Raw genomic sequence first — 14,675 nt, 5'->3', positions numbered from 1 at the left:
GGGTGGACGTCTCTACTTGGATATACAGCAGGCACCGCGTGTTCCATATACCCAATACTGAATTTCAGGAGACCTTCCCTGATTCTTATGTCTGGGCTGAATTCCTCTCCTTGAGCTCCCAGAGCATTCAGTACATAGCTGTAGCCTGTCATTTTATTGAATATGATATTCTAATAGCCTGTTTACTTGGTTCACTTGTTTATTTTTTTCATGAAACTAAGCATTTTGAAGTCAGAGATTGTTCACATTTGTATCCTGAGTGCTTGGTTTAGTGCCCAGGATATAGAAGACACTCAATAAATGTTTGTTCAATGAATATATGAAGGCAGCACACTAAAGATTGTCATGTGTAACGTGTGGCAAAATACTTTATAAAATATGGTAGTTTTTCTCTTTGAAAATATCAGGAATTGTCTAACTGGCAATGTATTTTCACATTTCAGGAGCATTTAGATAGCACCCATGGTTCAGTCCATTCTTTAGATGCAGACTTACTGTTGCCATCCGGGGATCCGTTCAGTAAATCAGACAATGACATGTTTAAAGATGGACTCAGGAGAGCACAGTCTACAGACAGCTTGGGAACCTCAGGCTCACTGCAATCCAAAGCTTTAGGCTATAACTACAAAGCAAAATCTGCTGGGAACCTGGACGAATCAGATTTTGGACCGTTAGTAGGAGCAGATTCGGTGACTGAGAACTTTGATACCGCCTCCCTTGGGTCACTGCAAATGCCAAGTGGGTTTATGTTAACCAAAGATCAGGAAAGAGCAATCAAGGCGATGACACCAGAACAAGAAGAAACAGCATCCCTCCTGTCTAGTGTCACACAGGGTATGGAAAGTGCTTATGTGTCTCCCAGTGGTTACCGCTTAGTCAGTGAGACAGAATGGAATCTCCTGCAGAAAGAGGTGAGTTATCTTCCTGGCTTCTCCTCTGCTCACTTTGAGGGATACTGGGTAGCTCTGGATTTATTGTTCATTCAAGAGATGATCCCTGGCGTCAGTGCTCGCACTTGTTGCCAGCAAATGAGTGTTAACCTGTATTGTCTGAGCCTTATCATTGTCTGCTTTGGCTGTTCCTGGTGATTATGACAGAGAAGGGAACTGACTAGCTGATTGTGTTAAGTGTGAACTTCTCCACCTGAAGTCACATCTCTTAAGTTGGAGAGATCTGCTTGAATAGCATAGCTAACTTTGTGTAGCCCGAATTTGGTTTCCTTGCAGTTTTCTATAATCTCAGTGTATTCCAAGATGCATATTCTTTCATCTTTCCTTGAGGTCTAAAGTACAAATGCTTTTCAGCAGTTGATGCTTAGAATGAGTTTAAGGAGGGGGTGGAAAATATGGGAGAGAAGGGAAGGCAACCTTTAATGAGGTTAATTTTCCCTCTAATAATATTTGCAAACTCAGAAGTAGGATTAGGAGATAAAAACTTAAATATGTATTTGCATAGTGCTTTACAGATTACAAAGCCTTTTCACATACCCCTTCTCTTTGAGCTTCTTGATAGTAATGAGACAATCAGGGCATGATTTTCTCCAACTTATCTGACTCAGAAAGGTCAAATGAGTTGCTCAAGTTTCCCCTTCGACTTAGTAGCAAAACCTGGGTTAGGATACAGGTTTCATGACTTCCAGTGCTTTCTTTTACTCAGGGCTACTTCTCTTTAAAGAAGCTGTTGATTAGCAAGTGGTACAGCTTATTAAGCCTGAAAGAAACTGTTCTCCTTGGTCTCATGCAGAATGTTTGGGAAGGTGCTGTTTAATTGTTTCATACCTCCTTTGTGCTTGGAGCTGGTGAAATGGTTAATTTGCACTCCACCCTTCCCCATCCCCTCCCTTGTTGGGTAGTATTGATTTAAATTGTGAGTGCCATGGTGTAGTACCTTTTGCTTTCCTTGTGTTTCCCTCAAATGCGGTGTTTTGTGGCCCTTAGCCTCTTGATGATAAAGTTGTGTCCCTTGTTTTCCTGTCATACTTATATTGAACTTATGATTTTTTAGAATCCAGCTGTCTATTGTAACTACTTGCCATAAGTCCCTGAATAACTTGTTTACTCCATTTTCTACTTTGAGTAACATAGGTAAGACTGCACATGTTCCTCAAGTATGTGATGTAGACTTGTTTTGTTCTGCCTGATAAGAGGTAATTTTGGTGCCCTTCAGGTACATAATGCTGGAAATAAACTTGGTAGACGTTGTGATATGTGTTCCAATTATGAAAAACAGTTACAAGGAATTCAGATTCAAGAGGCTGAAACAAGAGACCAGGTGAGTTTCTTTTGGGGTGTGCGAAATTGGTGAGCTGTTGTAGTTTTCATTGGAGGTGTTGAATTAATTGCCCTTCACCCCTCCCAATTTGCTTTATGAAGTATATTCATCTTGTTAAGTCTGAAATAATCTGGTACGTGCAACGTCAGTTACATTTCCAGTGGGAGCACACTATAGAATTTTAGCTTTTGTGTGTCTTTGCTTCATTAGCTTGCCCAGTACCACACAGGTCAGCTCAGCTGGCATATCTCCTCTCCCAACCTGTTCCTTCTGCCCAAGGCCTAGAAGTGTTATTGTCAGGAATGCATGCACACGGAAAGTGCTTTATGATACAGAGATTTAGGGAGATAAGGGGTTGGGTTGACTTGCTTCTAATTGGATAAAACTTAATTGGATATTACATTAATCAGTATTTGTACTCTTCATTGCTTATTGCCTAATTCTTGTCATAAATTTGTTGAAGTAAGTTTAATTTGCAGGGTCACAGAAATTAAGATTTGGTAGATTAGGTATGCTGAAACTGACAAGTACCTTTCCAAATACAGTGCCTAATAATGGGTTCCCTGATAACATTTAGGAAATGATGTAGAACTTCATGAGAGTAAACTTGTGAAAGTATAGGTAAGGAAAAAGTAACTTTTTTCTTATATTTCCAAATTGTTCTTTGGTTATTATGGAGAGTGTTACCCTAGTCTTCAAAATAAGCTTAAGCAGGTTAGAATGATGGTTTAATATTTTCAGATGCCTTTGGCATTAATTTTCTCCATATATGCTTTATTTTTTAGATGGCTTAGAGGTAAATTTCTAAAGCTATTTGTGAAGCCTCTATATCAGTAGTTGGTCTCTGATAGTGTGGTATAGGAATGTGGGGTATCTTGGATTCCATAGTCGTGTCAATAGACATTTTACTCTTGCTTCATCTGTGCAGGCACTTCGCTGGGTTCTGAGTATTCAGATACAGAGAGAACACCGTACTGCCCATAGGGAGCTTTCAGTGTTGCAATCCAAGCCATCAGTTCAATATGGTTTGTTCCTGTACATGTACAAGTAGAACTAGAGGATGAGCAGAGGCATCTAAATTAACTGTGGGCTGTTAACTAGGGAAGGTAACAGTTCAGCTAAGTTTGTTTTAGAGCTAGAGTAAAAATTAATTAGGAAAAGAAGTGGAGAAAGGGTGTTCAAGGAGAGGAAATGTATACAAAGGAACAGTTATGAAGGAAAATTGTGTGTTCTAGGAAGTATGAATAGTTTATGTGGCTGGGCATAAGGGGGGGTTGTGTGTGAGAGAGAGAGAAAGAGAGAGTGGAGAGAGAATGGGGGGAAAATAGTGGGAGAGGAAGCTACAAAGGGAAGGCCATGATGAGATCATGGAGGGAGGGGTGTGATGACTGAAGGGGTTTAAATTTTACCCTGAAGACTTTGGGAGGCATTTAAGGATTTTAAGTAGGGAAATGATATGATTTGACTTTCATTTTAGAAATATTTATTGTGTTAGAGTGGATTATAGATTGGCAGCAGAAAATAGAGTCAGGGAGGCCAGTGCCCTAGCCTAGAAGACCCAGGAGGAAAAGCAGATATTTTCTAATGAGATAATGGATATGAAGAATGTTTTGTTAACTGTAAAGCACAGTATAGTTGTCGAATGAGGTAATTCATCTCAATTTTTTCCCAAATTGACAAATTTGTTTCTCAGGAAAAAAGATTAGGTTTAAAAAAATTTTCTGGAGGTAGGGATTTTTTTTAAACTTATGAAAATTCTGGTACTTCCTTCTAATTGACGTTTAAAATTGCATAGGTGAAAAAGCTACAGGTGATGCTAAGGCAAGCAAATGACCAGTTAGAGAAGACAATGAGAGATAAACAGGAGCTGGAAGACTTCATAAAGCAGAGCAGTGAAGATTCAAGTCACCAGGTAAGTGAGGGTTTTAGAATGTGGCCCCTGGGAGATGACTGAGTTGTTTAAATAAAAGCGTTTTGAAAACCTAGTAAGGTTTCTTTCTTGCCCTGAAGATCTGGCAGTTCTGTTTTCCCTCAGATAAGAATATCTCAAACTGATCTTTCTCTGGTGTCTGTTTTACAGATTTAAGGAAAGTAACTTTTGCAATAACTCGTTAGTAAATATCAGGAGGCTCTGGTTCTCTTTTCCCCTTTGACTTTTATTAGGTTTTTCTGCTGCACAAGAAACCTGCTGACAAGAAAGATGCTAGTTATCTTCTTTTTGACTTTTTGAAAAATACCATGCATAGGAAAAAATGTGACCATATACAGATGTACCAAACACATCTGAACTAACATCTGTGTAACCACCAAGATCGAGTAATAGAAAATTAGCTAGTACCCCAGAAGCCCTCACTTTCCCCCTCCACTTACTACTTCCTCCCTAGAGGTAATTACAGTCCTAACGTGGAACACCATTAGATTAGCTTTGTCTGCTTTCTTATTTTAACAAATGAATCATATAGTCCGTATTCAATGAATGACACAATCATTCATTGTGTTTGTCTTCCTCCATTCAACATTGTGAGGTTCCTACTCACAAATGTGTGTGGTAGTTGTTATTTTCATTGTATACTCGTACCATTGTATGGATATAATTTATCCATCTTAATGTTATGAGCATTTGGGTTGTTTCCAGTTGTGGGATATTATGAATAATTCTACTTTGAAATTTCTGTATAGGGCTTGTTGCACATGTTGCTGCTGGGTATGTGCTTAGGAGTAGAATGCCTGGGTCAAAATGTATGTCAACTTTTGGAGATAATAGTGCCAGAAAGTGGTTGTATGAATTTATACTCTCCCCAGCAATGTATGAGAAGAATTCCTGTGGGTCCGCAGTCTCGACAGACTTCATTTTGTGTTATTTTAATTATAGCCATTTTGGTGGGTGTGTAATGGCATTTCATGGTGGCTTAGTTTGCGTTTCTCTTACGACCATTGAGGTTATTTAGCATTTTTCATGTCTGTTAGCCATTGGGATATCATTGTGTGTGTGTGTTTGTTTGTGTGTTTGAAATTACTTTTCAAGTCTTATGCTTGATATTTTATTGGGTTGTCTTTTTTTTTTTCCCCCCCCCACTTTTCTGATAGGAGTTCTTTATATAATCTTATTAGAGCCTTTTGGTGATGTGTCCCAAATGTCTTCTACTCAGTACCTTAGATTTTCATTATTTTAATGGTGTCTTTTGATGAACAGAAGTTCTTAATTTTAATGTAGTCAAATTTATTGATCTTTTCTTTATGATGAGGATTTTTATCCTGGTTTTTAGAAGAATATTTTCTTACCCTGGGGTTATATGAAGATATTTCATGTATTTTGTAGAAGCTTCATTGTTTATAGCCACTCACATTTATATCTAAAATCCATCTAGAACTGACTTTTATGTATAAGCTGTAGATATGGGTAAATTTTTATTTTATTTTTTTCATATGGAGAGTCAGTTCCTGTACCATTTAGTGAAAAGGTCACCTTTTTCTCACTGCTCTGCAAGATCATCTTTGTTAACTATCAAGTGAATGTACATGTGTGGGTCAGTTTGAGGACTCTTTTATTTGGTCTATTTGCCTATTTTTGTGCCAGATTCTGTGCTGTAATTTATAGTAAATTTTTCATTTGTTTCTTTAAATGAAACATAAAGTTAGAAACTTTACAGTTTAGAAACATATAGTTTCTAAAAACTATAAAAGTTTTTCTCTGCTGAGAACTATGTTTTCATTCGTTTCAACAGTATTTACCTTGACACCAGGCAGCATAGTTACAATAGCTACTTTAAAGTCTTTGATAAGTCCAACCTTGGTCATCATGGGGTTGGCATGTGTTGATTTTCTTTCCTCTTGAGAATTGGCCACATTTTCCTGATTGTTTCTATGTCAAGTACTTTTAGATTGATCTTGGAGATTATGAATATTTTATTGTGAGACTCTCAGTTCTGTTAACCTGATTAGGTTCGTTCATAAGTTCTGTCTTGCCTTCTGTAGTAGGTAGTTCTAATGTCAGTTCATTTTTAAAAGCCTTTGCAGTGCTCTTTTGGATGTGTCCATGTATGTATATAGCTCAGGGGTCAGTGTGAGACTTGTGCTGGTTCATGCACAGAATTAGGGGATCCTTTTTCTAGCTCTTTTCTCTCAGTACCACTCTACTTGTCAGCTCATGGGGACCCTGTCATGGCCCTGTGATCAGAAAAACAGTTGTTTGTCCTGTGCTGCTGCATCTGTTGTGGCTTCACAACTGGGGCAGCTCTTAGATTCATGCTGGCAGAAAATAGGGAAAAAAACCCAAATAAGTAGTAAACTGCAGTATGAATTGTTTCTTCCCGTTTTGATTTCCCTCCCCAAACTGTCTGCTTTTGCTTATGTTTTAGAGTCCTCAGGTAGTTGCTTTTTGTATTTTTTCCAGAGTTTTTAGTTGTAATAAGGGGAGAGAATGGCCTTGGTGGGCTTAGTCCATCTTGGACAGTGCCAAAAGTCTCCGTTCTCTCATATTTTTGTTTATTAGACATATCTTTTTCTTTCCACCTTCATTCAAAAAGGATACTCTGTGGTCAGGTATAGAATTCTGAGTATTTATGATATTTTCTTTCAGCACTTTGAAGTTCTTATTCCATTGCTTCTGGCTTCCATGTTTCTGATGAGAAGTCAGCTGTAAGTCTTATTGTTGTTCCTTTGAAGGTGAAATGTTATTTTTTCCGTGGCTGTTGTAAAGATGTTCATTTTGGCTTTTGTTATTAACAGTTTTACTGTGCTATATACCTAGGTGCGTCTTTCTTCATATTTCTGCTGTTTGGAGTTCACAGGGTTTCTTGGATCTCCAAGTTAATGTCTTATATTGTGATTGGAATATTCTCAGCCATATGTCTCTTTAAAAATTTGTTTTTATTGAGATAAACATAAAGTGCATAAATCTCAAGTGTACAATTTGGTGAATTTTAATGTGTGAAAAATTTTACTAGGGTAATAAATCATCATCTGCATCAAGATACTGAACATTTCTAATACGCTCATGTTCTTTACTAATAAGTAAATACCCCACCTGCCTATTCTTAGAGGTAGCCAGTGTTCTAACTTTTAACACTGTTTTAGAATTGCTTGTTGCTGGACTTCATATAAATGGAATCATATAGTATGTAGCCTTTTGCATCTGGTCTGTTGGGTCATTATGTCTGTGAGACTTATCCATATTGTTCTGTGTCTAAGTAGTTAGATTTTAATGTTGTGTATATTCTATAACATGAGTATACCATAATTCATTTATCCATTCTACAGTTGAGAGAGATTTGGATTGTGTCTGGTTTTTGGATATTGTGAATGAATACACTTGACATTCTTGTACATGTCTTTTAGTGGACATGTGGACTTATTTCTCTCGAGTATACATAGTAGTGAAATTACGGAATTTTTGAGTTTTTGCACAGGTATATTTTTAGCTCTACCAGCTATTTCCATTGGCTGTTACTTCTTCAAATATTTGTATATGTTAGATGTTCGCATTGCATCTGCATGGCTTCTTTAATCTCTCTTCTGTATTTCCCATCATTTTTGTCTTTGTTTATTATCTTCATATCACTAATTTTCTCTTCAAATAGGTCTAATCTGTTAAACTCATCCATTGTATTTTTAATTTGGATAATTGATTTTTTTAGTTTATTTCCATTTGGTTATTTTTCATCGTTTCCATTTCTCTGGTGGTTCTAAATTTCTGAACAGATCAAATACAGTTATTTTAAAGTCTGTTTCTAATAACATATCTGGATTCATTGTAGCTCTCTTTTTGTTATCTGTTTTGTTTTTTATCATTTCCTTTTGTTTTTTTTATCATAGTCTTTTATTTATTTTTAATTAATTTTTGGCTGTGTTGGGTCTTCGTTGCTGGGCACGGGCTTTCTCTAGTTGCAGCAGGTGGGGGCTACTCTTTGTTGTGGTGCGCAGGCTTCTCATTGCGGTGGCTTCTTGTTGTGGAGCATGGGCTACAGTAGTGTGGCTTGCAGGCTCTAGAGCACACACTCAGTAATTGTGGCACATGAGCTTAGTTGCTTCGCAGCATGTGGGACCTTCCCAGACCAGGGCTCAAACCTGTGTCCCCTGCATTGGCAGGTGGCTTCTTAAACACTGCGCCACCAGGGAAGTCCCTATCACAATCTTTCCTTGTGCATTCTTAACTTGAGGTACTAGACATTGTATGTGAAAATTGTTGAAATAAAGCCATTTTTCTTATGAGAGGCAGGCAACTAGTTGTACTAACAATCCTGGATCACCTTAATTCATTTATGGGAATTGCGATTATATGAAGTTGTGAAGGTTGGATTATTTTAACTTCTTCCCTTACTATAGGGTGTGTCCCTTTGGAGACCCAGTCCAAAGTGCAGGGTGTTTACCAGGGATCCCTTTGTGTATTGGGTCTTGGACTCTTAACTTTTGCCACCCTGTGCTGGGGTTTTCAGACGCTCTGCTCAGCTTCTCAGTGCTGTCTCTGCTTCTTTTGGAGTTGGCTCATGCTTCTGGAGAAGAGCTGTTCCAGATGCTGCACCCAGTTCTCCATGTGTCTTCATTCTGGTCCTTGGCTCTGTGATTCTTTTTTGCCATGTTCTCCCATGCCTTCATGTAGGTGTCTTTCATATTTTTGTCTGGTTTTCTTAATTAGCAGGAAGGTTGGTTCACATCACCTATTCTGCCACTACTGGAAACAAAATTCTGACAATAATCAGTTTTTAAATGTCTAAACAAATTTATTTTGGTTTATTTTATAACTCTTATGTATGAGTCATCAACTTTCACATAAACCCCTCGTCAGGAACACTAAAACTAATTCAAGAGAGTTTATCATGTGTCTTTTGCTCTTAAGTAAACCACCTTAGAATACTGCAGCTAGTTCAGGGAAGATTCATTTATCCTTTAAACTGGGGTTTTTTTGTGGACAGAGTTTCAAAATTTTTATTGATTTTTAATTAGCTCCTTTAAGAATAATATTTATAACTGTGTCACATGGATTAGTATCTATGTCTAGAGACGCATATAATGCTGTTGTTCATGTATGGCAGCGTATGACCCCTGGGGACTTTGGGTACTGCTTTGTGTCATCTGAAAGGCTGAGGCTTTGTACACAGTAGATGCACACATATCTGTTGAATGATAGATGAGTGGGGTTTGATGAGCTAATAAAATCAGTTCCGGACATTAAATAAGCAGGAGATGGAAGAGTTAGTTTCAGAATAACCAGATTCCTAACTAAATTCTCTGTGTATGAATTTTTTTTTTCTTTCAAGATCTCTGCACTTGTCCTAAGAGCCCAAGCATCTGAGATCTTACTTGAAGAGTTACAACAGGGGTTTTCCCAGGCAAAGAGGGATGTTCAGGAACAGATGGTAAGTTAACATTTAAATAAACATTAACTATGTTAAATATATTCTGTCTTGAAATAATCTTTGATGTGACTTTATCTTCCTGGCCAAAGTGGTTACCATTATGTTCTCCAGAGCCTATAGAACGTTAGTAATGGACAAGATTATGTAAAGACATTATTCTCTTTTTAAACCTACCTCTTGACCAAAAAAATTATCACCTTTAACTTAATTTTTCTTTGATTTGAGAAACCTAAATAAAATAAACTATGGACCAGCATTTAATTTTTAGCTCTAAATACAAGCTAAAAGTTGAAATCTTTGAAAGCCCTAGGAGGTACAGCTTTTGAGCAGTCACTGTGCTTTTCCTGGACAGCTAATATATTTAAAACAACCTCAGTAATTTCATAGGGTTTATGATAAAACATGTACCATAACTGCTGTGGCACTGGAAAACTTCCAGAAGGCTGTCAATTTTGAGAGGAATAGGAACAGAGAGCTTCTTAATAAGAGCTGCCTTGAACCTCTGCAGAATTGTTCTCCAGCTTTGGGCCTCTTCCTCAGCAGTCAGGCTCCACTTGCCTTGCTCTTCCTTTTTCTCAAAGTTGGAACCCTGCATCTGATGGCCCTTCATAAACTATAGCAGAGTTGGTCCTGCTGGGGTGATCCTACAGAGTTGCCTCTTGTCCAGCTCTTGCAGGGTTGACAGAAAAACAAACTCCAAGTTGTATGGTAATGGTTTGTTTTTGATTGGCATTGGGTCAGTATCTGAATGGCCTTTGAGCTGATCCCTAAATGCTGATCCCTCAACATGTCTGTTGAGAAACATCTCACTAATCAATGACCAGAGAGAGTTTCATATCTTTTCATTAATTAGAGAATATGAAATAATAATTGTTGATCTCAAGGACACTGTTAAATGCTGACAGTTTCGTAGTGTTTAGCCTCCTTACAATCCCTGTCCCCTCTCATCTTCCTTCTCATCTTTTAAAACTCACCTGCTTTTGCTAACATTTTTCAAGTTGATTCCACTTAAAATGAACATATTGCAGGTGACATTGAAGAATTGTTGAAATTAAGGTTGAGGTCTTGTGAACTTTAATATCTTACCATTTTCTTGAAATTACCTTTAAATGTTCTTACACTGAGAAAGATAAACTCAATTTCTTAGGCCCCTTCAAAGAAGAGTAGCTGTGGTAGTGGTTGGGATCTTAATATTTCCCCCGAACTATTTATTTTGAAAAATTTCAAACTTAGAGTTGTTTATGGAGTGAACATTCATAAAATCTTCACTTAGGTTTACCAGTTAATATTTTGCCACATTTTTACTGCTTGCAATTGTTTCTCAGTCTCTCTCTTTCATATATGTGTATGTTATATTACATATGTATTTGTTTATTTTTTTGAGCCATTTGGAAATAAGTTGTAGACATAATGACACTCCTAAATATTTCAGTATGTATGTCCTAACAACAAAGAAGTTTTTCTGCATAATCACAATACTGTTATTATATGCTTAAAATGTAACCATTGACCCTGAAAGTCCTTGATTGCTTTTTAGTGGAGGTTTTACTTTTTGATCAAGGAACTAGTCAAGGATCACGTATTGTATTTTGTTGTCATGTCACTTTAGTCTCCTTTAATCTAGAACAGTCACCCACTTTTTGTTTTTGGCTTTTATGACATTAACATTTTTGAAGCGTCCAGACCATTTGCCTTGTAGAATGCATTTGTCTGATTATTTCCACATGGTTCAAGTTAGACATTTTGGCAAGAATACTACATGGATGAAATGATTCAATGGAAAGTTCATAACAAGAGGCATGTTATGATGGGTGGTTCCATTGTTGGTGATGTTAAGTTTGATCACTTGGTTAAGGCGATCACAATCGTTTTAGAATGACTACATTAATATTGCTACCAACGGCAAACTTACTAAGTGAAGTTCAGCATTTCTTTGTTGGCCCTCCATATCCACGGTTTCCACATCTGTGGATACAGAGGGCTGACTGGAAGTGACTTAAGCATCTCAGTTTTTGGTATGGGAGTGTGTCTTGGAACCAGTCCTCTGCGGATACCAAGAGACACCTGTAGTTCTTTTTACCCTTAGAATGTTATGCCAGGTAAAGGTTTACAATCTGGGTGCTGTGTTCAAAAATTACTTGAAATGATTTTTCTCTCTGTGGTTGTGTTATCAATTTGATACAAACAGAAACAAATGGAGCTATGTATTACATTTTTGGATTTTCTTCTTTTTTGATTGACTTTTTTGTTTTTTGAACATGCAACATGGTTAATAAGTCAGAACTATAAAAGTATATAAACACTCAGAAGTTTCACTTCCATTCCCTGTCCCTTTCACCCTGTTCCCACCAACTCCTATACATGATCATTTAAATTTATTTTTGGTTTATCCTTGGTTTTCTCTTTACAAAAATAAACAAATATAAACATATTCTTCTTTCCCTTCTTTTATATCCAAAACGTAGTGGGATGCTAATATTTTGTTGTAAATGGGTTGAAAGTGAGCATAAAGCAACAATTGATTCTGGTCTGAAATAAATAAGAGCCAGTAGAATTAACCAAAACTTATGCATGACCTTGCCTGCCTACCAGCAGTCTATTTGTCCTTCAGGATGCAGCAGTCACCTTTTGTGGGAAATGTTCTTGAACCCTCTCCACTAATTAGGTACCCTTTGTCCTTTTATCACTGCTGTACCCATTGTCACCCATTGTAACCGAGTGTTACAGCACTCGTAGTATGGTTGGGTAATTTTTGGTTTACTTATCTTTCCCTCCACTGTACCATGTGCTTCTCTAGGGCAAAGTCTATCTTTTATCCCTGTATTCTCCATGGGCAGCAAATCGCCTAGTGTAGAGTAGTAGCTGCTGAACAAATGTTGGATGTGGAGTAATCTACACTTATGTATATGTTCAATGGTTAGTAGTAAAAATTAGCAGAAATACTTTTGCAGAATTTTATCTTATACTCAAATTAGCTGGACTTTTATATTGATATAAATTCATATGAAATACCTAAAATTGTTGTAAACATCAGCAAGTGGAAGAAGGAACGTGTTCCATTTTAAGAATGAGCCGCTCAAATGTCCTGCATTTCCTAAGCATAAAGCCTCTTGATGGCGTCTAATATTTGGGGTCCTTGGGCCATTCACAGTGATCCTGAGCTGGAACATATGTATATGTAATGAAAGATGAAGATACTGCTTTTTGTTTATCCCTGCCTCCTGTGGAACGCATGCTGTGAGGAAATAGGAGTTGTCTTGGAGTACACACTTTTTTTGATATAAGTCTTGATTACGTCCACCTCTTCCATTGAGCTAGAGATGCTGGTCCTAGGGATATGGGGGAAGAAATTCATTACTTTTAAGCTGTTGGTAGAAACAGTGGAGAATAAGCTCAGATACTTGCTTCATTTCCTGTCCCCCTGAATATATGTAAGGGCTGTAAACCAATAAATCTCTGAGCTGCTTTTTTTTAAGTCTTACAGAGCTTTATCATGTACTGTCCATCCTCAGCCCTCATTTCATTTGGCCTTTGTTTTTCTCTGGTGCAGTTATCAGCAGATAGGATTTACCTTTCTGGCTGTGATTAGTATCTTTTTCTATTTTAGGCAGTGCTGATGCAGTCACGGGAACAGGTTTCAGAAGAGCTGGTGAGGTTACAGAAAGACAATGACAGTCTTCAGGGAAAGCATAGCTTGCATGTGTCATTACAACAAGCAGAAGACTTCATTCTCCCAGACACTATAGAGGTAACTTATTTTCTGTAAGATCAAAAATGTAAACAAGTACATTTTCTGAAATGGCTACAAATTCTTTTTAAAAAAGTTTACAAATAACAAATGCTGGAGAGGGTGTGGAGAAAAGGGAACCCTCCTACATTATTGTTGGGAATGTAAGTTGGTGCAGTCACTATGGAAAACAATATGGAGGTTCCTCAGAAAACTAAATAGAGTTGCCTTATGATCCAGCAGTCCCACTCCTGGGCATATATCCAGACAAAACTATAATTCAAAAAGATACATGCACCCCTATGTTCATAGAAGCACTATTCATAATAGCCAAGACATGGAAACAACCCAAATGTCCCTCAGCAGATGATTGGGGGCTTCTCTGGTGGTGCAATGGTTAAGAATCCGCCTGCCAATGCAGGGAACGTGGGTTCAATCCCCAGTCTGGGAAAACCTGCATGCCGTGGACCACCTAAGCCCATGTGCCACAACTACTGAGCCTGCGTGCCACAACTACTGAAGCCTGTGCACCACAACTACTGAAGCCCGCACGCTCTAGGACCTGTGTGCCACAACTACTGAGCCTGTGTGCTGCAACTACTGAAGCCCGCGTGCCTAAAGCCCGTGCTCCACAACAGGAGAAGCCACCGCAATGAGAAGACCATGCACCACGACGAAGAGTAGCCCCCGCTCACCACAACTAGAGAAAGCCTGTGTGCAGCAACGAAGACCCAATGCAGCCCCCCGCCCCCAAAAAAAAGATGAATGGATAAAGAAGGTGTGGTACATAATATACAATGGAATACTACTCAGCCATAAAAAAGAACAAAATAATGCCATTTGCAGCAACATGGATGCAACTAGAGATTATCATACTCAGTGAAGTTAAGTCAGAAAGAGAAATTCCATATGATATCACTTATATATGGAATCTAAATATGACACAAATTTATGAAACAGACTCACAGACATAGGGAACAGAATTGTGGTTGCCAAGGGGAAGTGAGGGTGGTGGAGGGATGGACTGGGAGTTTGGGGTTAGTAGATGCAAACTATTGCATATAGAATGGATAAACAACAAGGACCTACTGTATGGCACAGGGAACTATATTCAGTATCTTGAGATTAACCATAATGGAAAAGAATGTATGTTTATGTATGTATAACTGAGTCACTTTGCTGTACAGCATATATTAACACAATATTGTAAATCAACTATACTTCAATTTGAGTGAAGTAAGTCAGAAAGAGAAAAACAAATACTGTATGCTAACGCATATATATGGAATCCAAAAAAATGGTACTGATGAACCTAGTGGCAG

At 37.9% G+C, this 14,675-nt stretch overlaps 2 protein-coding genes across 4 annotated transcripts in view; one reads left to right on the top strand and one right to left on the bottom strand.

Annotated features, from left to right (window-relative positions):
- ZNF594 (zinc finger protein 594) overlaps nt 1-14,675 on the bottom strand; it is a 258,800-nt gene that overhangs the window by 168,058 nt on the left and 76,067 nt on the right. The window lies entirely within an intron of this gene.
- Nucleotides 1-14,675, top strand: part of RABEP1 (rabaptin, RAB GTPase binding effector protein 1) — a 104,813-nt gene that overhangs the window by 78,028 nt on the left and 12,110 nt on the right. For 2 of the 3 annotated variants that reach the window (XM_012531960.3, XM_004266996.2), the window contains 5 exons: nt 444-911; nt 2,167-2,271; nt 4,067-4,183; nt 9,528-9,626; nt 13,234-13,374. In XM_012531960.3, coding sequence (XP_012387414.1) covers nt 444-911; nt 2,167-2,271; nt 4,067-4,183; nt 9,528-9,626; nt 13,234-13,374 — 930 coding nt within the window. The remainder of the gene's footprint in view (nt 1-443; nt 912-2,166; nt 2,272-4,066; nt 4,184-9,527; nt 9,627-13,233; nt 13,375-14,675) is intronic. The other variant, XM_033423125.2, reaches the window with a different exon arrangement.

Source organism: Orcinus orca, chromosome 19, assembly GCF_937001465.1.
Source record: "Orcinus orca chromosome 19, mOrcOrc1.1, whole genome shotgun sequence".
NCBI lineage: Eukaryota > Metazoa > Chordata > Mammalia > Artiodactyla > Delphinidae > Orcinus > Orcinus orca.
This window is presented reverse-complemented; position numbering and strand designations above follow the sequence as displayed.